The sequence below is a fragment of the Ammospiza caudacuta genome, chromosome 2 (genome assembly GCF_027887145.1).
Source record: "Ammospiza caudacuta isolate bAmmCau1 chromosome 2, bAmmCau1.pri, whole genome shotgun sequence".
Classification (NCBI taxonomy): Eukaryota; Metazoa; Chordata; class Aves; order Passeriformes; family Passerellidae; genus Ammospiza; species Ammospiza caudacuta.
The window spans coordinates 71,269,379-71,296,629 of record NC_080594.1 but is presented as its reverse complement, the minus strand read 5'-3'; the positions used below and the strand labels follow the sequence as shown (position 1 = coordinate 71,296,629).

Below are 27,251 nucleotides of genomic sequence, written 5' to 3'. Positions count from 1 at the left end.
ATGTCTCAACAAAAGGAAGGGCTCTGAAGGTGAAGAATCCTTTCTGTAAATAATAGTTGCTTTAGGGAAGTAAGAATTTTTGAGCTGTTGGGGATGCTGTATGGTAGCAAGAGGGCGGAACTCTGTTCACTTTCTTTTTATTTCCTGTTTTTAAAGTTTTACCTCACATGTGGGTTGGTTGCTGGTGTTCCCAGGAGGTGAAGATTCTGTTTTGGTTTTCCTGCTACAGTTACTCATAAACTGGCTGTGTAATAACAGTCTCTTTTCCAGGATGTCGCTGTGACGGTACAGGAAGTATGCTCGCGATATGTCGAGGAAACTAGCAAAAAGCAGTTTCCCTAGCCTTTTCCATTCCTGTGTTTTCCTGAAAGAGACACAAGTCTGGTAGCTGGAATGCCAGTCCCTGTGAGAGGATGCCTGGAGTAGTTAGTATGTTGTTTGTGCTGCGTATACGGTTGTATTCCTCCCTCCGCTTTCACTTTTTGGAAGAAGGACGCTGCTGGTTTGGAGCGAACTCTCAGAGGATGTCTGGTTTGGGTGATAATTAGCATACAATAGGCCATGACCCAGAAGGGGGAGAGGCTTTGGTGCCCTGCTGCTGGCTGCCTGTGGGTTAAGTGAGAGCTCTCGCAGGGCACAGATCCTCAGGCCTTACTCCGCCAGCACTTTCTTTCAGGACACTTCTCCGGGCGATTCCCCGCCAGCGACTCCTCCAGCGTCCCCCGTGTCCTCGGCCTGGCAGACGTTTCCCGAGGAAGGCTCGGACTCTCCCCAGTTCAGGAGGCGCGCGCACACCTTCAGCCACCCGCCCAGCAGCGCCCGACGCAGGATCACCTTCCAGAACGGCAGGTCCCAGAGCGCCCGCTCCCCGCTGCTGCGCCAGAACGGCCTGGAGGCGCCCAGGTGAGTGAGCCTGGGAGCCAGGGCACACCAGGGAGCCAGGGCACACCAGGTGGGTGAGGGAGCCAGGGCACACCAGGTGGGTGAGGGAGCCAGGGCAGCCGTGCCACTGCCCGCAGCCCCCTGCCCGCCCTGGCCAGGCTGCAGCAGCCCTGCTTCTGGCAAAGTACAAGAGGAGCTTAGCTCAGGTGGGTTTCTGCACTTCTCCAGGGTTGGTTTGTTCATTTTTTTTTTTTTTTTCAGCCTGTCTTCTCTGCCTCTGAGTAGTTTGGTACTTTGCAGTAACTTCATGGTCCCTCAATTAGTGGTTCAGGGGAGGCATCAATCCATCAAATTGATGATTCAGCCAGATGCCCGTGCCAATCTGTTTATTTATTTATTCGAGCCTTTTTGGCAGTCTTGTTAGTCAGACCTTTTGGAAAGCAGGCTCTCAGTGCTTTAAGTGGCAGAGATGGCAGCCTGAAACTTTGATGCCAGGATGAAAAGGGCACTAATAGCTTCAAATGTCTGTAGCCATGTTAGTCAAATCTCACAGAGAGTATGTCCAGCGTTAAAACTGGTGAGGAGTCTTGCAAAAGGACATAAGGATTAAGCACATCCACTGAGGCATGTGATTTCCCTATTTGCCTTTCTCCAGAGCTTCCCTCTGTAGCTTCCCTCTGTAACTTCTTTCTGCTTCCTTTTTGGAGACTCTCCAGCTATTAATATATGGAACACTGTTCCTTCAGGAGTTCTGCACTCAGCAGAAGATGTCCCCACAGTTCATTGTGGGCCTCTTTGGTTGTGCCTTCTTTTTCTCCTCTAGGCTGGCTACCTGCAGGAAGTGACTATACAAATTCCAAACCCTTTACAAAACTCAGGTCCAGATGAGCTGAATTTTTTGCTGTTCGAGCAAAAGTTTTTTGCTCCTGGGAACACATTCTCCAGCCTGTTTGATGTTTCAGTGCTTGGCTGTAATTCTGTTTGTGGGCTCTTTCTAAAAATGGCTTTAAATAGTAATTTGTCACCTATTTGATGTCTACATTAAAATATCAGCATGAGTGCTGCACCAGCTAGTAGAGAAGGGTAACAAATTTTATTCTGTTTTAAGGGAATGGAAGGGAGTGAAGGGTAAGAAAGTAGCTTTTGTTACACTGTGTTTCTAGAGAAGTAAATAATGTGTTTTTTTACTGAGATAAACTTTTTTTCCCCACTGACTGTGTTGTATGCAAACAGGAAACCCTGACAGTTTAAAGTGAAGGACTTGCTGACTGTATTACTTTGTAATAACTTGTAAGAAGTCACTGATTAAGTGGCATCAGCAGATTTTCAGTCAAAACAGTTTGTAGCAGCGTGGTTCTAGGCTGGAATTTTTCATTCTTTCCTTCTGAGGATTAGTCATAAATGTTCTGCAAAAGAAACTGAATTAATTTTTATGTCCTCTCCAGTACTTGTCACTGCTACTAAGTAATGTTTAACTGTGAAATAGGACTGCCTTTCTTAATTTAGTTACTTCACAAAAATTTATCCAGGAGGACTGCATTTACATAATCTCTACTTCCTAATGTGTTGTTTACAAAGGTAAAAGAAAACTAAAGGGGAAGAAACAATGCGGTTTATATTATTGGAAGAAGGTGTCTAAGGATATTCTCTGAATGTTTAAGAGATTCCTTTTCTGAATATGCTTTGGGAATAAATAAAGCTAAAGAAATAAGGTGGTCTCCCTGTTCTGCAATGTCATTGAGAAGTTTTTAATAGAAATCAGCTCTAACAGCAAAATCAATATCCCCAGGGAGTCTGCCCAGGAATGCACGAGGTACATTTTATCTTCTGGGAAACCAAGTTAATGTAAGGCCAGATGAGGTATTTGGCCAGTGTCTCTAATCTAGTGGTTTTGTTGCTGTATCTGAATCCGTGCTGACCCCTCTGCTGTGTTCTCTTGTTGCCTGCACAGTCCTGTGGTCGGGCTTCGGCGCGCTCTCAGTGAGAGTGAATCTGCGTCACCTGGTCTCCCCTCCTCTCTCTCTGCCCCTTCTTTCCTGAAAACCATTTACCAGGGCTCAGGAAGGTTGCTCCAGCACTCAGAAAGTGACCTCTCCAAGAGGTGAGAGCGTTGTCTCCTGCCTAGTTCTCCAGTGCCACTAGCTTAACAGCAGGATTCCCGGTGGAATGCAGCACATGGCATCTCTCCCACTCTGCCCTGTGCTCCTGCATTTCTAACAGACTCCCATGATGCTAATGGGCAAACAGGCTTTTGGATCAAAAAGCCTGTTAAAACTTGAGGCTTCTGTGCTGACATCAAGTAGCTGTCACCTATTTCTGTTGCAGTGTTGCAAATCTGCTGCATTGGTTTGTCACATGAAATGCAATGGATTTTAGGAGTGTTATGCTAATTTAATGCTTTCTTTGCTGAATGCAAACCAGCATGTGTTGCCATGATCACTGGCATGTGAAAATAAGAAAAGAGCAGTGTGAAAAGTGTACAGTACTAATGTGGGATGCCTGTGCATGAGGAATGGGAAACACCAAGTTAACTGGGTGATACTAACTGTGAGATGTTTAGAGAGAATTAACAAATAACTTCCAGCTGAAGAGGATTTGGGAAGAAGCAAAGGTATGAAAAGTGGCAAAAAATCCCCCAAACCCATCTCTCACAGGCTATCTCTAATTTGGGTTCCAGTCCAGCTTTGTTTCTGTGTTCCCTTTAGACAGCGGAGTTGGTCCAAGCTGAAAAATTGCCCAGCTCAGTTTCTGCAGGCAATGGACAACATTAAACCCAGCTTTCTGGGTTTTGGGAATGAAGGATTGAGCATTGTATGAAAACTGTATTTTAATGCCAAACTGAAATTGGAAATTTCTGAGATACTTATTTTGGCATTGGTTATGCAGGCAGTTCAATTGCTGTGTTTCATTATAGTGGAGTTTTGAACTCTTGGGGTGGGGAGATCTTCAGGGGGTAATTCCCAGAAGACCACTCTGTTTCTACAAAGTTTTACAATATACACATTTCTGATACCATTTGATCTTTAATTTGTATGGAGACTCTTGTGAAAATCGGATGTCAGTAGCTACAGGTCTTTCAGTGGGCCTGAACTGTCATGGTGAGGAAATGGCAATAGCAAGAGTACACTGGTAGCATCTAGTTGGGTTTGTGAAGGGAATGCAGCAGATGCAGTCAGAAAGAAGTGCTGAGTGAATAATACTGATGTGATAAGGGTCACTGAGGTAATCCATCACTTTAGCTGGCTAACAGAGAATGAAATATAATGTCCAACTAGCAGTGGCCAGAACTTGCAAATGTATGTTATGGCCTCAGGTTTAGGAATGAGAAGTTGTTCTGATTTTTTACATCAGAATTTCCTCTCATTCCTAATGACAAGAACGTCTTTACTTGTGGATTGCTTCTTTGGTTTGTTGGGGCTTTTTCCTTTGGTTCTCCTTCTCAGAGAGGACCACCATCTATCCCAATAAGATCAGTGTGAGGTGTTTTTGGCATTCTCATGTGAGTGAATGTATGATAGGTTGGAATTCAGCACAGTGTGTCAGTGCTTTGCAATCTGCAGACTATAAGCTGTTTGACTGTTAGGAACCCTCATTAAAACTTCAGTGCATTTTCCAGAATAATCCTGGTCACTATGCATTCATGAAGTGTGGAATTCCTATTGCACAGGAGAAGAATTCTGTAGAGTCTCTCTTCTTTATCCTATAGCTTTGAGATTACACATGATGCAGCAGGCAGCGTTTCTTGGTGTTCTGGCAAACTTCAACATGCAAGAGCAGAGACAGTTTCAGTTGGAATTCATTTTAGAAAGAGTTTTGAATTGTAGCAGTCAGATGGGCTTATGCAAAGAGTATGTTATAGAATGGCATGGGATTTTTTGTTGGGTTTTTTTTCTTTGTTTGTTTTAATTTTTTCTAGAGTTTTTTATTGAATCACTTGGGTAGGAAGGGACCATAAAGATAATTTAGTTACCGCCCCCCCATACAGTTCCTTTCTTTAAGAAATCAACAGTATAGTGAATTTTGGCATCATAATATTTATGTTGATGCCAAAATGAATATTTTCAGAATGTTTCAGCCTTCAGAATGTTTTTATAGCACTGTCAATATATTTCTCTGGAGAGAAGGCTGGGATGGAAATGGTCTCCACATAATCTTGACTTTTGACAAGTGTGTTGTGCAACATTGAACAGAATTGCAGATAAGGATTAAAAAAAATCTGGTCAACGTAAAGGTAAACAAGGTTTTTAAATATAAACACAAAAGCAACACTTTTAAAAATGGAACAATCTTCAGCATAGGTTTGACTAGCCCACAATTTCTCTGTTCATTGTGTTGTTGTGCAAGGATAATTTAAGCTGAATTTGAACAGATTCCTTTTTTAAAACAGCTTTATGTCTCATGAAAGAAGGAAAATACTTGAGAATATTCTTTAAATAAAATAGCAGAAAATAATTATTCAGAATAAAAATATATGACAGGAGTGAGAACCAACAGAGGGGTGTAAGCTGGTAAAAACTGGTTTTTCTTCTTCCCAGAAGAAATGCTTCATGTAATAGTCTTACGTATAGGTCTTCCAGCTTAAGTGCTAGGAAGTTGAATTCTGTACTTGATCTGGGGGATTTTGTACCATCTCAGCCTCCAAATTGTAAAGTAGGTTGCATTTATTCAGTTGCTACTTAGAGCAGTCAAGAAGAGACATTGAAATGAAAGCAAAAATGGGAAAAATACAAGTCTTGGCATGAGCAACAACAGTATTTATTCACAAGTCATTTGGCTTTCATGGGCTCAAGTGCAAAATAATTCAGGTAAGTATTATGTAAAGAGTTCACAAGAAATGGGAGGGTAATATTGTGGTTTTTAATATGTCAGTCTTTGGGAGTATTTTGAAGAACAGTTTTGGGAAGAGATTTAGATAATTAAAACCAAGCAATGAGAATATTTGTAATCTGACCAATTTTTTGAGATTTCTTCTTTCTTTCCTTTTTATTTTCTTCCCCTGAAGTACCTGTCTATCCTCATGCTGTGCATTATCTGATAGAATAGTGAATGGTTGAAACTGACTTGCAGTTACCTGAGACAAAACCTTACATGATCAGTACTCTGTACTCTTGAGTACTTGGGGTATTGCTTCAAACAGCTTCAGGGTGAAAGTAGAGACTGAAATATTTGAGGCATTATACTGAATTTACAGCTGCTTAATTTTTATTGTATACAAGCTGATAAATGTGTTTTGGTTTCTGTATTGGGTCAGAAGTGTAGGGTAAGTAGCCCTGCAGAGAACCATCATTCTCCAAATTGACTTGTGATGCATATGTCTTAAATACAGAATATTACATTGTTATCTTTTTGCAGTGATTCTTCCATTAGGCGACCTTGCAGCCTGTTTCCCTTGTAGATGGGAAGATGTCCACCTAAGAGGTCTGTGTAGGTGGTAGTGAAAACTGCTCTGCTTTTCCGTGGCAATGACTGAGCTCTACTAAAGAAGTTGTTTTTCCTGTTTTGGAGATTCATTAGCTTAGTCTCTCCACTCACATTAATAAACCTCTTCATTTTGTGGGAGCTGATAGCTCATTTTTTTTTTCTTTACCCCCACCCTGTTTAGAGAAACTTTTTGCACTAACCCCCTGAATCTTTTCATTAGGGTAGGAGACACTACCATTTTACTCTGACTTCTTCCTACTTTTGCTTTGTTAGGGTATTTTTTCACACCTTTAGATCTGATACTAAGCTAGGAGTTGTCTGTCTTGAAATGAGGAAACTCTTTTTGCTCCCTTTCTACCCTCCCTTTCTAAATCTTGGTGTCTTCCTGGGTTAATATGACAAGGTGTGTTTCTGAGCATTGCAAAAGTTTTCCTCTAATCCCTTACTCTTTGAAAGCTCTTTGAAAGAGAAGGTGACTAGTATTAGTTGATTAAAGTGACAGGGGATTATTTTGATGGGAGGATTTAACAAGAGAAATACAGGTCTTCAGAGCAGTATGATTTGCATGCTTCATGAGGTAGCATATGTGATTAGTTCATCTCAATGTAAACTCCATGACTCAGATGTTGTAAACAGGTTAGTTTCATACCCTATAATAGCCACCTTCTTATTCTCACTTTTCTGTGAATTTTGCTGCTATAAATTGAACACTATTCCTAGGACTGTTTAGAAGCCCAGTAGCTGAACATAGATTTTTGTACATAGCAGCATAAAAGAACTTTTCATTCCCTTGTTATGTAGTGTCTGTTTAGTAAGCCCTGGAATGACTCAGTTTTTGTGTTATAACATGTGATGATATGTAGGACTTGAAATAGTAAGAAGTAGCTGTGATGCAGTTATTTATAGAAACATAAGTTAGAATTATGTATATCCAAACTCAGTACCCCATTTCCAAGAGCTGGACTGAAATACCTTTTAAAAACAGCACCTACAGGTTCAGAATGTTAAAGTCTAAGTAGTCTGTGTTTGGCTACCACGAGCAGTGGTGACCCATCATCATCAGAGACACAGAGTTAGACAAAGAAGGTTGTCACAGTTGCTGTTTAGGTTAGAGCAGCCTGGGGATCTCCTTAGACCGCCCACCAATAAACAGTGTGATGCTATAGGGAGCTGGGGCACCATGGAAGCTGAATCAGGAGTGGAGGAGAGTTCAGACCATGTGTCATCCAGGGCTCCCAGCTGGCAGAGCTGTTTTTAGAGCAGGGGTTGGTGCCTTGTGCTGGGTAGGTGAGTTTGAAGTCATGGCTATTTCTCTGCCAGGGTACAGAAGGAGGGTCTGATACCTTGGTATGACAGGGAGTCTGGTTGGTCACTCAGGCTCACAAATACCAGGAAGCTGTTATAGATCATTAGCATAGTGACAGCTTTGGTGACCAAAAAGGCCAGTTCTAGCTTGGTGAATTCAGCACATTCATTCAGCACAAGTTTTAGTTATGAAGTGCTGATTAAGATAGTGTAGCTGGTAGACTGGTGTAGCTGAAACTTCATAGTCCTCCCTTGCAAATCTCTCCTGTGCAAGCCAGATGTGGGGGGATGAACTCCAGCTGCAAACTGCCATCACCTGCAACTACCTTTCCCCTAAAAACATAGTGATTGTGCTGGGCTTTCCTTTCATCTAACTTTTTAGGATCCTTGCACTATAGCATTGAAATTTCTTACAGGATGAGGGTTTAAATGTAGCTACTGTTTTGATATAGCAGTTTTCCCTGTGATGAAGGTGAAGCTGTAGAAACAGCTCCCTCTGATGCTCTTTTCCTAAAAGTTTGTAATTGTGCCTTGTGCTGTTGAATTTACATGGAAGGATTAGTGGCAGATAATCAATGTGCCCATTGCTATACAGTATCTGTGCACCTAATTTGCTACCACAAATGCAAAATTCTGAAATATTTCTGAAATTGGGTAAAGTACTTATGAAAGCTAAATGTCTTTTCCTCTGGCAGTAGTCAGTAGAAAGGTGTATTTGGTCTGTCCTCCCTGTAAAGCTTTCCTGTATCCTCTCCTTGTTTCTTCCAGCAGCATAAGATTAAGTTATTCATTATTAAAATTAATGTGCAATTATATTTCTACATGGCATCTGGAGAGAAGATTAGCCCTCTGTTTGCAGGGTCTGTTCCTACAGCTGATGAAACATGAGGACATGTGTCCCCATTTATCCAAGTGAAGCATCCACTTGTTGAAGCTTAGGAAAGAGACTATATGGGAAGGCAGAACATTGTCTCCAATGAAATATTCACCTGTGAGCTCAGCATGACATTTAAAATGGCACTAAATGGAGTGTTGTGCTCCACTGGCACACCATCTCTGCTTTTAGGGGTGTTACATCAGATCCCACCCAAAGACTGATGTGTAGCAAAACAAAACCCATTGCTGTCAAAGTTAGAGGCAAAGTATTACTGTGTTTCTCTCTTAGCTTCTCAAAAAGTTAAGCTTTTATTCTGAGCTTCCAGCTGAGCCCTGTATGAATGCTATGAATGCTTCCTGGTGGTATATAGTGCAAATTTCACAGCACTGTGCACAAGAAAACAATGGGGCACTTCAGCATTCAAGGTGAAGCTCACACACAGCACGTTTTGCCTTCCTAAGCTTCCCCACAGATGCTCCTGCAGGTTTGGTTATATATTAGACAGAGTTAATAAAGGGTTTTTTTCCCCTACAAGGAATGCTGACTTTAAATACCCCATCTGCTTTTTCTTTCCTTCAGTGATGGGGAGGGAAAGAAAAGAACATCAACCTTCTGCAGCAGTGAATCTCTAAATGCTGCGGGGGCCACGCTCACACCTCGCCGCATCTCCTGGCGGCGGAGAATATTCCTGCAGGTAGCTTCACCTATGAATAAATCTCCTTCCAAGATGCAGCATCCAGGTCTGTGTGTGCTTTTAAAGAAAATAAACAAGCAGTTGTTACTTAATATTGTAGTGAACTGCAGCATGTGATAATAAGAAAGGGTGAAGGGAGTCAGCGTGGTACAATATTCATGCTAGAACCTCGCCAGAGATCAGTTGTGCTCATAGACTATGGGGCTTTAGACTATGTAGGTTGTTGTTGCTTTGAAGAGAGGATTTTAGCATCAAAGTCAAATGAATTGCAATCTGCCATAGCTGCTGTAGCAAAGGAAATTAGGACAGGTCTCTTTACTGACAATAATATTTTTAACAGTTAAGAAATTTTGACCCTGACCTGTGTACATAATAGGAGTATTTGGTAAGTTTTATATCTTGACCTTGTAGTGCACATAGCACCTGTTGATTGTGTTAGTAATTCTTACAGCTTTAAGCCATTTAAGGTAGAAACTCCTGAAATAGCTGAAACCATGCTATTCATAAATTCCCATTTGGCAGAAATCAAAACCATAGACAAATGGTAAGCTCTATATTTAGTGACCACAAAGTGCTATAGCACTCTCTGTAGTGCAGTTAGCAGGTGGAAAAAATAGCTTTAATATAGAACCCATGGTAAATCATAGCAGTAAACAAGTTCAACAGTAGAGGAGGCTTTATGGATAAATGTCTTGTGGTAACTGGATGGAGCTGGCAGGGGAATGGTTTGAAATACTGGGTGACTCTTTATCTAACTCTAGTTGATTTAAATATAACTTTATTAATGTAAACAAAACACTTAAAAAATGATTCTCTACTGTTGCACTGCATTTTCTCTGGTTTTGGAATTGGCAAGTCATTGCTGAATGTGAAAGACAGATATTTTTGTTCTGCTATGACATAGATTTTCATGATGTGTCCAACAATCTGAGTTTACTGTAATAGCTTTCTGATTCTTTGCAGATGGTCATGATGGATGTGAATTGTTACCTTTATCCCCTCTTGCTCCACCCCTGGAGGAAGACCCTCTTGTTCTAGTATTGCAAAATGAGGATGGTCCAGATAAAACTGGAGAGAGGAAAAACTCAGAAGAACTACAAAGTCTGTGGAGAAAAGCCATCCATCAACAAATTCTGTTACTTCGAATGGAAAAAGAAAACCAGAAGCTGGAAGGTTAGCTATTTAGAAAATACCTCTAAAAGCTATTGCAGATTCTGCTGCCTGAAGATGTAAATTGTTCTGGTGTTGGGCACCTCAAACAGAGATGTGGTTCTGTAACTTTTTAGTTAACAGTACTAGAAAAAACCTGTGTTTTCTTAGTCCTGTCTCACAGTCTACCAGGTTCTCTATCTACCTGACTTTAAATGAGTAATCTTAGTGACACAAGAAAGTGATAAATTTTCCTTTTTGGATGCATGTTAGACAGAGAATGCTACAGTCTGTGTTGTATCTGTCTGAGTCTAGGAGTTCTAATGTGAAGTGGAGTGAGGAGAACAGGTGCTGTGTGAACACTTAGGTGTGGTAAACCTTACCCTTTCTATCTCGTTTCAGTCCTTTGCAGCTCATGGCCTTTCTCTCCAGGCTTTTTGTTCTTCATTAACCACATCACAGTGGTTATTTATTAATGCTTGAATCCAAATATGATTTTTGAGCAACTTTCTATTGAGGTATGTCTGGCTTTTTGGAACATGAGCACTGTACACTGAAAACTGAGTGCTGTTAGTGAGGGATCTAAAGTTGACCATTCTGATTGTCAACTGCCTCAGCTTCTGGCTAGGACATTTTATTAAGACTGGTCAAGATTCACACAAATAAAAGATGGGATGCAATGTCTATCCTAGCATACATAATTCTTCACTATAATAGACAGTATAATAGACTACCCAGCTCTTGGTGTCAGTTGAAAATTCCAAGTGTCCTCTCTACAACTGCTGCCTTCATCTTCTCCTTTATGCTGTATAACCTATCTGGTAGTCTGATTCTTCACACTACCATACTACTTCAAACATAATGATCTTGTTAAGATCAGTTAACTCTTTTTCCTTCTTTAGGCTAGCTTACTGGGAAGGCGGGGAGAGGAAAGAAAAGCATCAGGACAGAAATATTTCCATGTCCCTACAAGCGTACATCCTTGAATGTATTTCCTACACACATAGTGTATTTCTCAGTGCTGCTTCTCTCTACAGTTTGTCTCCTCGTTGAGGAGTTCTGTGGAAACTCCTAGATTCATAGGGAACGTCAAGAGAGAACTTCAGCCAAAATCTTCATTTCATAAACCATTTTAGCAAATAGTCTATTTTTGTGGGGTAAGGAAGCTGGAGGTCTGCTGTGTTGACTAATTTAATGTTATTCCCTCTGATACTTCGAACTGCTGAGGGATAAATGCTTTGCTATACTTACCCTGTATGGCTGGGGGTACTGAAAACTGTTAAATCACTCCAGTTCCTTAAGACTCAGTTACAAGGTGCTTCCACTCTGTAACATGTAGAAATCAAGTTCTTCCTGCCTGATCATTCAGGGTGAAAACAGGAGTGTTGGCAGTGGAAATGCCAAATGCCAGCCCACATTCTTGGTTCGTGTGTGAAGGAGCATTTCTCCATTCTTGTATTCAAGTTCATGAGTAGCCCTGCTGAAACGGGTGCTCTTACTAGCTAGAATTCATCATCCTGTTCTCAAAGGGTGAAAAGTAAACTGTTCTAACACCTATCTCTAGGTTTCCTTCCTGTGGTCTGTTATAACATGGGCCATTTTATGGACAGGACATGGGCAGAGCTGATACATTCCAAACAAGCATAGGGTTGGGTGGTTCTTTGCATCCTAGCCTACAATTAAATGTAGATCTCAGGAAAGGGCAATGTAGTAACAGAAATGCAGAAATTTCTTTACTTGAAGTCAAGTTCCTAGCTGAGAATTTATTAGCTGTATATATTAGACTGGTTTAAGACTGGAATTGCTGTGAAACTGTTTCTAGTGGATTTCTGTTAATCATTTGTTGACTTTTATGTACCAAATATTAATAGAACCTCTTTTCCTATTCCTTTTGCTGTCGAGGAGACTTGAATGCTATTAGTTCTTTCTTTTACAGAAGGTAAGTTCTGTCAATAGCACAAACTTGCTTTCTTTTCCTTTTTCTTTCTTTTTTTCTGAGAAGCTAGAAGTTCCTTTTTCCAGTAGGTCACCTACAAACATAAGAGCTGCAAAAAGTAGCAGGCCACCTAGCAATGATTAGGAAAAATGTTAACAAGGATGGTTGAAAACAATGAAGGATGGGGTACTAGGGAGGGCACGTATGATGGACAGGCAAACTTGCTGGCTTTCACAGGGCTAACTGCACAGTTAATGTGGGAGTTTGTTGTCACACTGAAATATGTTACTGCTGGCTTGGATCTGTTGCATGCTGCTTACAAGAGTGAGGATTCTTGGGTGACATCATACAGCAGTAGGGCAGCATTTGGAATCGCCCCAGCTGAATTGCAAATTCCTGTGGTAAGATCACACTCCCATTTTCTGGCAGTGCACTGCACCTTGCATAATACCTGCTTCTGCAGGGGCCCCTGTAGTCTTGAGTGGGTAAGATCTCAAAGGTGTAACATTGGGCTTTTGGAAATAATTTGTAATTTTTGGAGTGGACTAGGCAATGATCATGTGGATTGATCCAATTAATATTGACTCTAGCTGAAGTGAGATGAGTAGGCAAAGGAACAGATGGTCTTGTTTTGCAGGATGTATAAAATGTGAGCGAGAGTTTGCTTTCACCTAGAGGTGATAATGGAAAAGAGGATGCATTTGTAAATGAAAGGGGGCTTCTGCAAGAAGTAGTGTGCACAGATCAAGGTGAATTTGGGATAAACTCAGTTGCTTCTCAGAGGTGATGTTGTGAAATGTACAGTTCACTCCAGTGGCAGTTAAACTAATCTCTCTAAATTGAGACATATTCAAGTCTTGGTTTCAGTTTTTTGTACCAGTAGTTAGAGGAACTAGAGTGGTTTTCTGCACATGCATCATAAATAATAAAATACCCAGAATTAATTTCTTAGTAATGGAAATGAAAACTGCTTCTCCATGAAATGCCAGGGTGACAACGCAGCTTTATTTCAGAAGTAGCACAATAAATACTTTGTACCAGGTAGTCCTGTGCAGCAAAGCTTTTAAGTTTATAACAGCAAGAGTTCTGTGCTTCAGCACAAACGTGTCTTTCTGGATATTGTTCATGCTGGTTTATTCTGTTTGCACTGGTCTGCCTGATTTTGCCAGTGCCAGGAGCTCTTCTTGCTCTCTTAAGGGATGTGTAAGAACTGGAATCAGTGTGACAGACTTCAGTTTAGAAGACTTGCCTAACTTGCTTGCCTAAATCTCTAATACAAACATTCACATGTTTGGGACTTTCCATGCTCAAAACAGTTGTAATGTTCAATAAAAACAAGAATAAAATTATCAAAGGTGTTTTTGCAGAGCAGGTGCTGTGGGGTTTTGTTTAGTGGATTTTTTTGCCCCAAGCTTTAAAAAATATTTTTATTTGCGCCATTAATTGCTAATATTCATGACCCAGTAAGAGAAGTTAAATTGTCATATGCAGCATCTTATGACAACTGGCCCCAAATAAGCGATAAACTAAAGAATTCTAGATGTATTTATCACCAGTCAGATTGTTGGATAGATATATCTAACTTGAATGGAATAAGTGTATGTGTTTTTACCTTGTAATTTTCTGATATTCTGGTTTTCCATGTGCTCTTCCTTTTTGTTCTGTGTTCTAGCAAGCAGAGATGAGCTCCAATCACGAAAAGTAAAACTGGATTATGATGAGGTTGGCACATGTCAGAAAGATGCCATAAATATTTGGGATAAGAAGTTACTAAACTGCAGAGCCAAAATCCGATGTGACATGGAAGATATTCATTCCACTTTAAAAGAAGGTATTTATTTAGCTCTGAAGTCTCAACATCATATTTTTTACTCCCTTCTGATACCAGCAGAAATCAGCAATACTCTTTTCCAGTAGCAAAAAACTGCCTTCTTTTCACAAAGGTGCTGCCTTCTGCAGAACAGAAAATAGGCTCTGCTGTGTATGCAGGTTGCAATGTCAGCAATGCAGAAATATGTATAGTCATACTCCTGAAAGTAGCATCTTGTTTCCATGTGTCATTACATTCAAGACTGAACTTGGAGCCTCAGCAGCCAATGCTATGACTTTTTGGTTTCTGCTCAGTGGATCCAGTTCTGAATTTCAGATGTTCTGATTTTACTTGCTTACTGAGATAGCAAGACCATAATGTCTGCTGTGGACTGTGCCCAAAACCTAGAGGAATCAGAGCCAAGTTTTGGAGAGTCTGGAATATGGTCACTTTGTATTTCATTTCCTGGATTGAAAGGCTGGGAATTTTGTCTTGAAGTAGATATTCCTGTGGACTAGCCATAGGCCAAGAGGATATTCAAAGGGTCTTGTTAGTATAATGCAGCTGTGGGCCTGATTGCACTGCTCTGCTCTCTTCCATGGAATCTCATATCTGTGTTACAGATGCTGAAAAATAATTCAGTGTAATCTGGCTCTGGTACAGAAGGGAAGTTTAAATTGCTACCACAGTAAATTATTGTAGATATAAGGCAGTTCCTGTTAGTGACCTGCAGAAGTCTGCCAACAAATTATTTATGTTGATACCCTGTTTTCTGCTGTTGGATTGCAGTTCAGAGTTGGGAACAAGGATATGGCTATTAACTTGTCTTCTTGTTAAATAATTGTTTACCTGGAAGGTATTAGTAGAGTTGACATTTTGACTTTCAAAGCTGGTTTACAGAGTCAGATATCAAAGGGGGATATATCTCCCCACATCTATGGACTGACATGGGCAATCCTTTGCAAAGGAAAAGAGGACTTCCCTGAATTTTACACTTGTGAATTTAGTTCAGCTTTTCTAAACAGGTCATTCTATAGTCTGAGTGTAGTTGTGCATCTTTTCCTGCTGGAGACTAACGGGTCAGAAATGGCAAAGCAAGGGATGTCTGTACCTCAGTTGCCAGGATATGCACAGTGTAATTGCCCTTAAGTTTGTAGTTCATGTTTAGTTTGTGGGACTGAGCCGTGGCTGCTGAGTGAACACACTGAGAGTGGAGTTCACTCTGTAAGGGATCCTCCAGAGTGGTTCAGCCAAAATTATGACCAAGCAAATTCTTTTGTTGTAGCACTAAAACCATCCCTCTGCTTAGGCCTTCTGTTTTCTGACTGACCTGCAGGTGTACCAAAAAGTCGTCGGGGAGAAATTTGGCAATTTTTGGCTGTGCAACACCGGGTCAGGCACAGGCTGCCAAACAAGCAGCAGCCTCCTGACATCTCTTACAAAGAACTTCTGAAACAGCTGACTGCTCAACAGCATGCCATCCTTGTAGATCTAGGTAAGTCTGTTCTTTCCCACTGGTTTGTGGGTCTTTGAGTGAAAAACACACCAGTCATTGTAGAAGCTGCTGCTGAAGATAGATGCTGCTCTATGAGCTCCATTTTCTATGTCATCAGGATACTGTGTATGCCACTTAGAGTCCTGGAAGCAGATGGTTTCTTAGCCTATGCCATTCATATTTATGCCCTTCTGCATCTGTCTGAAAAGAGAAATCAGACAGCTGGTTCTGCAAGTTCTGTACAGATGAGAATATTTAGTGGATTCAAAAGGTATAGTCCAAAATCAGTGGTAAGATACAGACTAATGTGATTGAAGGCAAAATGCATATGAAAGCAAAAAGAAGCTGTCTGAGGGAGGAGAAATGCTGTTTGTCAGATGGATTGGGGCTTTTCTTCAGAAGAATTGAATATCAACTACTCCTCTCTTTTTACATCAGGACGGACATTCCCTACACATCCTTACTTTTCCACACACCTGGGAGCAGGACAGTTATCACTGTTTAACCTCTTGAAAGCCTATTCTTTGCTGGACAAAGAAGTTGGTTATTGTCAAGGTATAAGTTTTGTAGCTGGAGTGCTGCTTCTACATATGAGTGAAGAGCAGGCCTTTGAAATGCTGAAATTCCTCATGTATGACCTTGGCTTCCGTAAACAGTACAGACCAGACATGATGTCCCTACAGGTAAGTCAGCCTTTCTGGAGCAAACCAGAATTTTAAATTACTTTTGAGCACTTATAGGGGTTGCTTAAGTTCTCCAGGGCCTTATGAAGCTTCTTATACTGTTTTGAGGTACATGTATATTTTACTGTCTCTCAATTTGCAAACAGAGAAGTTTAAAACTTGCAGAGTTTTTCCTGTCACATAGTCCTGTCATCTCTCCAGAAATTCTGCTTCCTGCTGTTTTGCTTTTCTTTTTCTCTTCCTCACTGCTCTCTCTTCCTTATGCCAGAAAAAACCTGATATGCTTTGTCACATATGGATGGAGTTTAAAAATTAATTAGATTTTGTTTTTCTTCAGTCCGTGAGCACTTGCATGTAAATGTCTCTCTTGTAAGGCCAAGTCAAGTCAATAGTGACACACAGTGGCCAGTCAGTGTATTCTGCAGGCATTTGTATTTGAGGCTGCTCTGCCTTGACTCCTCATCTCAGCTCTTTCTCTTGTTGTCTTCTACTCCATCACCCTCAACAGAGAAAGAAAACAGATGAATTTTTAATCGTTTAATTATCTTATGCAATGATGCATGCTCTGCAATATTATCTGCAATCTTGATACTTAAGACTGTTCAGGAGGGAAACAAAACATTTTTCAGATCTGTATAAATTTTAGGGTTTAAAGTTTGAGAAATCTTTCACCTTGACATGCAACTGTCCCCTGATTTGAATAATTATAATATGCTATAAACCCTTTATATTATAAACGAATATACCATTGATGAGTTAAAACTTCTATAATCCACAGTGGAGGAAGAGAAAACAAAGCAGCAGATGGAAGAGTTTCCTTTTTTCCCATGTTCCCTGCATAGCAAACACTTAAGTAAAACTAAAGGGAGAGTTTAATCCCACTTTTCATGGCCAGTCACTTTAGGAGCTTATTTGGCAAATCTCCAGAGCAATGGAATAGATTGTAGTTAAAGAAACTGTATGTGCTTATTCTAAAAACGCTAGAGGACTGTGGATGTAAGTATGCTATAACAAGTGTGTTTTTGATGAATTAAGACTGAACAGCCATAAAAAGCATTGTTTTACTTCCTCTTGTTCCATTTCCCTGCAAAAATATGTTTTAAACCACTGAGGGTGAAATTCTGATAGATGTGTGTTTGTGGGGTTTTTTACCCCTGGTAGATGCTCTCTAAGTTAGTGTGTGTTAAACTGCAGATGTAGAATTCTAACAGCTGATGATTTGTCCTGGGCTTTCACATGGCCAGGATTTGACATTTTAGCTCAAATGAGTGTGACAGTTTCAATAGCAGAACCTCTTAGTAAGAACACTCTTAAATTTGAGGAGGTTTACCACTTGTAGTACTGTTTGCCTTTTAAATTAAATTACTTGTCTTTCCCCACAGTTTGCTTCTGGGCAGTTCTTATGTTAAAGTTCTGTCTGCTCAGGACAAATTAGGCAAGAACACTTAGAGGGTCTTACTATATTTAGGTTGTTTTCTAGTAGGAGTAGAGTACTGCAAATTCTTTTGCATTTACAGTAGTGAAACATGAGCAAGCTTATGGGCAGAACTGGCTTCAGTCATGTAGAAGAAAAATGTTGGATGATTCTTGAGGATAATGAAAACTTACTAGACTTAGATTTTTTAGTTGTTGTCTGGAAAAAGTAGTAATCTAAATCTTTAGTCCATAATGAACTATTCCAATTGTTTTATTCTGTGATGCAATTCTGACTTCACACATGTGTTTTGTGTTGACACTGTCCAATCTGGGCTTAATTGGTATCTTACACAATTAAAGCAAGAACTCAAATGCATGCGCAAATTTAGCTGCTTTACTCAAATGAAAGTGATCCCTCTGCTTGTGTGCAGTGCTGATGAACAGGTAGCTTCAAGTGCACTCCACTTTGGTAGGGAACAGGCATGAACTCAAAAATAGGAAAATAGCTGAATCTAAAGCCATTTTCTTATTGAGGAACAGATTCACCTTAAGCATAAAGCACTATTGACAATAAAATTGGACCTGACAATTAATCAATATATGTCTGCTTCTTATCTTCTGCTTTCTGAGAGAAGCATTGCAAGGAAATAACTTAGCACAGAGTGCTAAGTTATTTTTAGCCCTGAAGAGCACATTTCAACCACTTTCCCTTGCAACCTTTTATAGTTGTACAGCAACACTTTTTTTGCATCAGTATCTCAGTATCTTAAATTCCATAGGACCACTGGGAGATGTGCTGGGAGATCTCTGTGTAAAATGTATTCTGTGGGTACAGAAACTGTCTAAAGTTGTGATGGCTGGAGCATTGGAGTTTTAAATGCAGTAAAAATAAGGCCAAAATTCAGAGAATGAAAGCTGAAATGTGTAAATTTAGTCACAACTCATGGAGAATTTTCACACTTGGAAGAGGTACAACTACTTTCATTGCTGCAAGACTGAAAGTTCTGGTTTGTTGACAAGTTGGAGCAATATATTCCCTTCTTACTTTAAGCCTCTGAATCTGAAATAGACTTCATTAGTAATCAGGTTCAAACTGTTCTTTGTTATTGACTGCCCTGTTGGTTTTAATTCATTAGTGGCAGGTTGTTTATACATGAGTAAATACCACTTGAGGCCCCAGGAGACAATTAAGCTTCATTTTACTGTGCCATCTGTACTGAAGTTAATTTCCCTTGAATGAAATAAGAATAATTTGGAAAACTGAGTAAAGCTGAACTTTTGTTTCTTTACTTTCTCCCCCCTCCAATCCCCTCATGCACTGTAGATTCAGATGTATCAGCTCTCAAGGCTTCTGCATGATTATCACAGAGACCTGTATAATCATCTTGAGGAGAATGAAATCAGTCCCAGTCTTTATGCTGCACCGTGGTTTCTTACACTGTTCGCATCTCAGTTTTCATTGGGATTTGTCGCCAGAGTGTTTGGTAAGAAAGTTTATTCTATTGAAATAATAAACAGAACAATATCCATTGTGTTTTGAAGCACTCCAGGGGTAGTTTTCTACATGCTGGGGACGTTTGGGGTGATGGTTGTGCGTGGCAAGTAACAACACTTTTCACAGTGGGATGTCAGCTCCTTTGTAAGAGGAAAATCCAAAAGGTATTTATTGAAACATCAGACTTGAGCAAATAATTATATCTTCTCTTCCTACCTAAGAGACTTCTGAAATGTAAACAGCAGAAAGTTTATTGTTGCAAATGTATTTTATGCAAATGTATTCAGTTTATATCAATAGAAAAATTCATCTTGCCGAACTCGTGAACTGAAAAAAGAAAATGCATTTCTGAATTCCAATTCTAAAGTGCTTTCTAAAAAAATTCAAGAAAATTTGAACTTAAATGCTGATTTTGGCATTCAGTTATATATTGAACAATTTCCAATTCATAATATGCCTCTGATTTCATTTAGATAGTTTTCTTATTAAAAACTCCTCTTCGGGTAACATCTAGTACAGAGCCTAAATATTGATTTTTCCTGGCAGTGTTTACAGTGTCAGAATGTCAAGTAATTATTTTTGTGTTCTTTTCTTATCCACAAGAACTTCCAGCTTAGTCAAATCTCTGGTGATGCACCTTTTTTTTTTAAATTTAAATTTATTTATTAATGCAAAACTCACTGTACTTGTATATGCACCAAGAATCTAAATGCACATGTAAGGTACTTCATCATAAATCAGATACCTTTTTTCCCCTTTGATCTTTCTGTTTTCATAGGGCACCTTTTGTCCTTTCTTAGGAAATTCAACCTGACTTTGTCTCATGTTTTAATACTGGAGTGTGTTAGGTTCTCAGTTTGTGTGGTGTATTGGCTTGGGGGCAGGAAGAGGGTTTAGGTTAGTTGGGTTTGATTTTAAGTTTTGAATTTTTTTTCCTCAGTACTTTCTCAGTTGCAGAAGGTTTTTTTTCCATTTACAGCAAACCCTTTTGCTGCTGTCTGGGTGAACAAATGATTGGTGTATCTCTTTCTCAGTGGTGTACCATTCATGTGAATATCTGTTTCCCAGTGGGATTTCTGAATTCTGGGACACCTGAGCATTTTATGTCTCTGTCTTTTTTGTTGCTTGGTTTTTTTTCTTTCCTAAATGTATTTTTTATGGATGAGGAAGATGGGAAGGAGTTTTGGTGTTCACTTCTCTGTAAATAAGCTGAGCAAGGCATTCCCATTTTAAAATTGAAAATTTACTGTGTTATTTTAATTCTTAATGCTTTGAATTCCTGAATTTTCAGTGTCTTATAGGCCATTGTCATATACCAGGAATGGCTATTGTCTACCTTTCACAAATTATATACTTATATTTATGCTGTTTGAATGTCCATCATAGACTTGAGAAGGGAGAATTTCAGGAGCTGCATTCAAGGGAGATGGCTGCCTCATCAGTGTCTTTGTGATCCTGGATTAGGCCAGGGATGACCTCTTGAGTATCAGGATCAGGAACTGAATTTCTTCAGTTGTGTAGCCCTGAACAAACGCCCTGTGGTGTGCCAGAGGCAGCAGCTCAGGAGGTTTATTTGAAAGCCCCATGTGCTGCCTTCATCTCAGTAACTTCAAATCCACCACTGATCATGAGGCAGAATCTCTATTTACTGTCCTCAGGATTCCTATTTCTGTACAGTCTGTATCTACTGACCTGCAGAGCCCAGACTTTCCTCTCTTATCCATGTAATTATACCTCAAAGTAAGGGTTTAGGGCTTAGATTATAGCTAGTAAGAGCGCTACTATGAATTTTGAAAATAATATAACTGGTTATAGAATTAATTTTTTTTTTTAAGAATAGCTTCTGCCTGTAGAAGAGTTGTGTTGTAATCTCCCCCCCCAACTTCTTTTCAGAGCACTTAAAACCAGTTAGCAGTTGGATAAAGTCTCTGGCAGACAGTGGTGAAATGCTTATTGCAGATAACTGCTACAGACATAATAAGTATGCAGTATTTTCCTTAATGCTCTCTCACGTCTGTAAGATGAAAGAAAATTCATGCTTTATCATGCTTTATCCTCATGTTGAAATAAAACAGATAGCACTTCTGAGCTGAATCCATCTGCACTGTGTTTGATTACAAAGAACATCCCAGTAAATATATGTATTAATCCAGTGACTCTAGCTCCTATTTTCAAAATTAAAATAATTTTAAATTATTTTCTCTTTTAGACATTATTTTTCTTCAAGGAACAGAAGTCATATTTAAAGTAGCACTGAGCCTACTTAGCAGTCAAGAAACATCTATAATGGGATGTGAGAGTTTTGAGAACATTGTTGATTATCTTAAAACCACTATTCCAGATATGACTAAACCTCAAATGGAAAAAATTATTACTCAGGTAAGGATGTTTTTCTCTTTACATTTCCCCCCCCGTATTTAGTTTATTTTAAAAGAATAATGCCTACACTATAGGCAAAAGTCTTCTCAGAAGAAGATATGTAAAGCTTCTTGAGAAATACTGTCAGTGGCTGGAATCTTCATATCTGTAACTTAATTTCCTCTGCATTAAAGCTGCAAATTGAGAGTGAGCCTGTCTAGCACTTAATTGTGAAACCTTGAGCAGCGCTCCCCCTTCAGTTGGGTAGTTCAAAGATGACAGAAGAGCTCTAGAAAACCATGTGCAGGGGTAGAGTAAACACTTGTGCATTCCTGTGGCTTGTTCAGGTTTGACTCTTTCAGGGGCTGTTAGATAAGAATTCATTTTTAGACAATGTAAATCTTCATTTCCTCATTGCATGGACTGTCATTGCCGTGCTAAACCTATGTCAGGCACTTTGGTGTCTTTCACAACTCATTGATTCTGGAAATGATAGAGATGGTAATTTAACACTTCTAATACTCTTAGACTTTAAATCTGTTCAGTGCTCTGCATGGGCTGCAGAGCAGCCCTGCTGTGTGGGCAGGGTAGAAAGGGCTTTGTGCAAAGCCGAGTCTGATAGAGTAAGAACGGGTTATGGTGCCTGCAGAGCTGAATTGTGGTTACATGCAGGGCAGGGCAGCTCAGCTGTGCTGGCCTGGAGTGTGCCCTCATGCTGAGCAGCCTTCCACATCTGCATCCTCTGCCTGTACCCTGTGCTGCTGCCTAGCCTGGCTGCAGGGGCAGTTGTTTGGCTCAGTCTTGCAGTTCCCAGGACCATCCCCTTATAATGGGAAATGAAAGAAAAATGTTGATATGATGCGGATCTGTAATGCACAGATGAGTGATCAGGTAGCTATGTAGAGGAAAATGGTATTTACTGAGCTTGAACACTACATAATTTAAATTTTATCTCATTGAATACAATAGAACAGTGAAAGTAAAACAGAACTTGTTTTGTCAGGGAATCTGTGTGTGTCTTGTGTTGGTGGAATGTTTGTGATCTCTAGGATAAGAAACAGAAAATTGATGTCCCTGTAGATATCCTTCCAATCCTAGTCTTAAAATCTTTGGTAATTTTCTGAAGCCGAGAGGCTGTAACATAACTCGATTTGTAAACAGATCAGGGTCGTATGTCCCATCACTGTTAGAAGCTCAGTTCTGTGGTCTTCACAATGCTTTGTCCCTAATGTATCCCAATAAAAAAATGGCGCGCATCATGCAGGGATAGAGCACATGGAAACTGTAACCATGAAGAATGGTTTTACAGAAGTCTGTAAATGAGCTCTTGGAGTCAAGGGATCCAGATTTGAAGGCAGAGATCTGATTAATCCAAGATTTAAAAATTATGTCTTGAACTACTTAATATTCCTGAGCAACAGTCAATAAAACTTTGTCATATTATAAAATTCTTGGATTGCATAAGACTTTTCTGATGATACATCTCGTAGTAAGAAATGGTATTTGGTAATTGTGAAAGGCAGGATCCAATTTATTTTGAAGTCTATGATTTATTATGGCTACAACTCTGTTATAATGCTCTTACTATAGGCATCACCTTAAAATACTTTTTTGAAGGGAACAGGAAAAGCATTAATCAGGGAGAGTTGACTCTTAGTCAAACATTCACATGGAATAAGTCCTCCCTACTGTAAGTAAAAATGGTCTTTTCTCTCATGGCAGGTGTTTGAGATGGATATTTCAAAACAGCTCCATGCCTATGAAGTAGAGTACCATGTTCTTCAGGATGAACTGCAGGAAAATGTGAGTCCCTGTGATGAAGGTGAACCTCTGGAGAAGCTGGAGAGGGCAAACAATCATCTGAAGAGGCAAAACATGGATTTGTTGGAGAAGCTACAGGTAAACAACTTAGGCTACAAACTCATGGTGAAGTCATTCCTGTGATTCAGCCAATAGAGCAAAAAGTATTAAGTGTATGTAAGAAGTCTTCTTACTGCAAGACCTTGTGGAGTTGAGCAGTTCTCTTAATTACAGTGATTCACTTCTGCTAGGCATACTTCTAACTCCTTTGTCATTCCTTGGACTTCTCCTTCTTGATTTAGATTTATTTCTTCTCGAAATCTCTCTACCCTTATCTGCCATAAAATCTGTTGGCAAAATTTGCTTATCTTTCTGAAAAGTGAGTTCCCTGTCCCTTCATCTCTCTGCTTCCCTGTTGGAAAGGTTTAAGAAATAATTCATCGTACAGCAGACTTCTTTGGTCCAGGCCTTTGTAGGCAGTGTTGTTTTGTTTCCTTCTGCTGAAACTCATAGTCCTACTTTTGGAAGGTGGTCTCTCCTAGCAGACCTGATTACATCTGAAAGCCCACCAGACTTTTCCTGGTCAAGTTGTGCTTTAAAAAAGCCCTTCCTCCTTCACTGTTTACCCTTTGTCTCATAGCTTGGCCAAGACTTGTTTCAGTTGCAATATGTTGTATTGTCTTGCATTTTCTTGAAAGATTAAGTCTTGTTTTTTTCATCATCAGTCTATTTCTTGCTATATTTGTTAATTTGAACAAGTATTGCAAAGAGCTCAGAAAGCACTTTCAGCTTCTGAAAGAGAAAAATGGTAGGAAAAACCGGCAGATCAAGTCCTCATTATTTTTGTGATTGCGGGCTAAGGGTGCTGTGTTCTTTTGATACTGAGAACAGGAATCACTTGAACTTTTTACTATTACTGATTTTTCTTTCTTATTTTTCTTTATTTATTTACTGCAGCTGTGGCTTTTAGCTCTGTTCTGAAAATGCACCAAAGGCATAGAATAATTGAGTGGCTGATTTGAAAGGCTCTGTGAAAGCTTTCCTGCTCTTTCAGAGTGCCTTACAATAATGCATCTTTCTCAGTGCTTAACCTCTTCAACTTTTTGTTTGCATAACTTCTTCATTCCTCTGCTTATACCCTTTCCTAGGAGCAGTCAGAATTCTTCCAGTACCCACAGAGGGAAGTGCTGCTGCTGTGGTACAGGGTTTCTTTGACTAGTCAGAGGAAGCTGTAGATTTTTAATTGGAGAATAGGGAACACAGTCTGCTTCTAGACTTAATGTTGAGCTTCTCCTTCCCTCCAGTCTCTTCATCCTAACTTACTTTATCACAGAGGGTTCCCTTTGTTCCATCTCTGTCAGACAGGTCACGTCTTCCAGTGCTACTTCAGCTGCTGATTTCCTTTTTCTCCCTTCGGCTCCAGTTCCTTGTTACTCTCAGCTGTCCCTTGCTTGCTGCAACTTGTATGTCTCCTTCCCTCTGTAAAGCTTGGAGAAGTTCTTCAGATTGATCGGGTCACTATGAGGAGATTTTGTGTATGATACACAGAGTGCATTCCTTGCATTGTCTGCCTACACAGATGTCTTTTAGAAGTAGCTACATAAAAACATCATAATTTTAATATTATGATACTATATAATAATAGTGAAAGAAAACTATTCAGAATGTATGAATTTATTATAATGTTATTGTTTGCAGGTTGCTCATGCTAAAATTCAGAGTCTGGAAGCCAGCCTGGAGACTGTTTTGACACGAGAGAATAAAATGAAGACTGCAATTCAGTCCCTGGAACAGGAGAAGATAACATATCAAAAGACTCTTGAGCAGATAGTGAAGTATTTGCCAGCAGAAGTGTTGTCTGACTGTGAACTGCTCCTGAAGGAAGTAAACTACAACCCAAATAATAAAATATGGAGTAAGCCATAAACCAGGGTTTTCTAGGCAGCATTTCTTCAAAAACAAAAAGGGAACGAAAAAAATGAGTATGCTGCTTTCAATAGCTACTTAGCAATAGGCAATGGTATTACCCAAAAATAGTGCTGGGACACTCATAGCTACAGATGGGCCATCAAGTGTCAGAATGCAAATTCAGGCTATAAATTTTTTATGATTATGTAAATAAATCACAAGGGGGAAATAAAGGATTCTCACATGTAATTATGATGAGTAGATGTATATTTAGAGTTGACCTAAAGGAAAGGAGAAATTGGAGTAGACAAAGATAATGGTGATCTGCAAATTCACTTTGGATGTGCTTGTCTTGTAGTGAAATGAGTATAATGTGTCTTTATATATATGTATATTGAATATGTTGAATAATACTTGAAGAAAAAAGAAAAGAGAATGTAATTTTCCCTCCAAAAAGCAGCATGTTTCACATCTTCTGTGGAAAACCTGTGTGAACTCATGCGTGCCTCTCTTTTAATTCTACTGACATTGTGAGCACAGACCAATAAGCAGAACCAGTACAGTGACATGGTTTGCACAGAGGGAGCTGTAGTGCCACCCGCTGCCTGGGCTGCAGCAGTCAGCAGCGCAATTCCAGGTGCATGTTGGAACTGGAAACGAGCAAGCATCGCATCATAGCTCTGCCTCCATTGCCCAGAGCTAAGGAATCGTGTCTGCAAAGGCAAGAGCTAGCCGTGACTGCCACTTCCTTCCTGGCCTGTTTGCTTCCACCTGCCCTGGGTGTGATGGTCAATGGAGAAAAAGGAAGCACAACAGTGGGATGGGATTTATCCTGATGTTAATTTTCCACCCGAGACTTGTCTGTTGTAAGAGTTAGGTGTGTCAGGGGCTCTCATTTAACCAAAGAAATGCTGCAAGAAGCCTTGTCTAATTGGGTTGGGATGTAGAAAGCTGTTTTAAATTTTGTTTGAGAAGAAAATTGAGGTAGGTTGCAGGAAGTTAAGTGTGAGTGCACAAGAGAGGACCAAGCAAGTCTCAGATACTATGTACCTTTCAGTTTTCACATATACAGTGGCTATACATTTCAACGGGGATCCTGAAGTACAGGCACAGTTTTAATAACACTTGCCAGGCTATTCCTGTTTTAATACTACTTTGTGGTCTTTTTTTTTAAACATGAATTTGTGTGTTCTGGACAAAAGGTGGGATAAACTCTGATCATTTCAAGGGAGAAATTATGTTTATAGAGATATAAAAGTTGCATATAGATTTGAAAATGTTTTTGAGTGGAATTTTTGAGAAAGCTTAGACAAATGTGAAATAGACAAGTATTTTGGAGTGCATGTCTGAACCCTTAATTGCATTTTACTGTGGCTCACATTATCCCTTTCTGTTTATACTGTATTTCAGGAAACACTTACTCGTTTTAGTAAGAAAACCAATTAAGCAAAGTGCCAAATACAGCAGTGTCTTTTCACATCAGATTGTCCAGTTTAGAAAGCAAGGACTGACTACCACTGCTTTCTAAGTATTATGCTTTATGTTACCATAAAAGTGAGAAACAGCAGTGCTTACTTGCTGCACACTGCTGTGGAACTCAGGGGCTTCGGCTCTCCTGGGTTTTTTGTTGTTTTTTTTTTTTACTTCCATGATGTTTTATTTGATTAAAGATACTGATTTACTTAACAGTCTCTCTTTTTACATTTGGGGTGAAAGGTCTTAACACTGTGTATAAAATTATGTGGAATCTGTCTAGATATTTTAAGAATGTCGTATTGTACTAGATGGGGAAATGCCAAGTGAAAAAGCAGTTCTTTGCAGTTTGGTTCAGAGTGAGTTTTAGCTGATGTGTACATAAAAATCTAATCCCAGGAACTGCAGCAGCGTCTGTTACAAAGAACCAAGATTATTCAGATACATCTTTTTTTTTTAAAGATGCACTGAATGAGCTTTATCCTCTGTTTCACTTTAAATTTTTTTCATGTAATGCCTGAAGAAATTCCAATAAATGTCATTGCTGCA

The 27,251-nt window shown here is 39.7% G+C and overlaps 1 protein-coding gene across 4 annotated transcripts; it reads left to right on the top strand.

Moving 5' to 3' along the window:
• Positions 1 to 557: 557 nt before the first annotated feature.
• On the top strand, positions 558 to 27,251 carry TBC1D4 (TBC1 domain family member 4). Of its 4 annotated transcripts, none has more exons than XM_058822430.1 (10): positions 558 to 903; positions 9,065 to 9,225; positions 10,143 to 10,352; positions 13,937 to 14,095; positions 15,411 to 15,569; positions 16,008 to 16,252; positions 18,993 to 19,152; positions 21,373 to 21,542; positions 23,244 to 23,420; positions 25,020 to 27,251. In XM_058822430.1, exons 2-10 carry the CDS (start codon positions 9,192 to 9,194, stop codon positions 25,245 to 25,247), a joined length of 1,542 nt encoding a protein of 513 aa, XP_058678413.1. In that variant the 5' UTR covers positions 558 to 903; positions 9,065 to 9,191; the 3' UTR covers positions 25,248 to 27,251. The 4 variants fall into 4 exon arrangements, with proteins under 4 accessions (XP_058678413.1, XP_058678404.1, XP_058678420.1 ...); XM_058822421.1 differs by lacking the exon at positions 558 to 903 and adding an exon at positions 6,261 to 6,300; XM_058822437.1 differs by lacking the exons at positions 558 to 903; positions 9,065 to 9,225; positions 10,143 to 10,352 and adding an exon at positions 11,496 to 12,267.

What these genes read in the sequence shown, in the direction of transcription:
- TBC1D4 (XM_058822421.1), top strand. Translation starts at nt 6,278, where the DNA reads ATGGGAAGATGTCCACCTAAGAG. An exon ending in GGAAGATGTCCACCTAAGAG is followed by an intron (nt 6,301 to 9,064) that starts GTCTGTGTAGGT and finishes TCTTTCCTTCAG; the next exon opens with TGATGGGGAGGGAAAGAAAA. An exon ending in ATTTGTCGCCAGAGTGTTTG is followed by an intron (nt 19,153 to 21,372) that starts GTAAGAAAGTTT and finishes TTTCTCTTTTAG; the next exon opens with ACATTATTTTTCTTCAAGGA.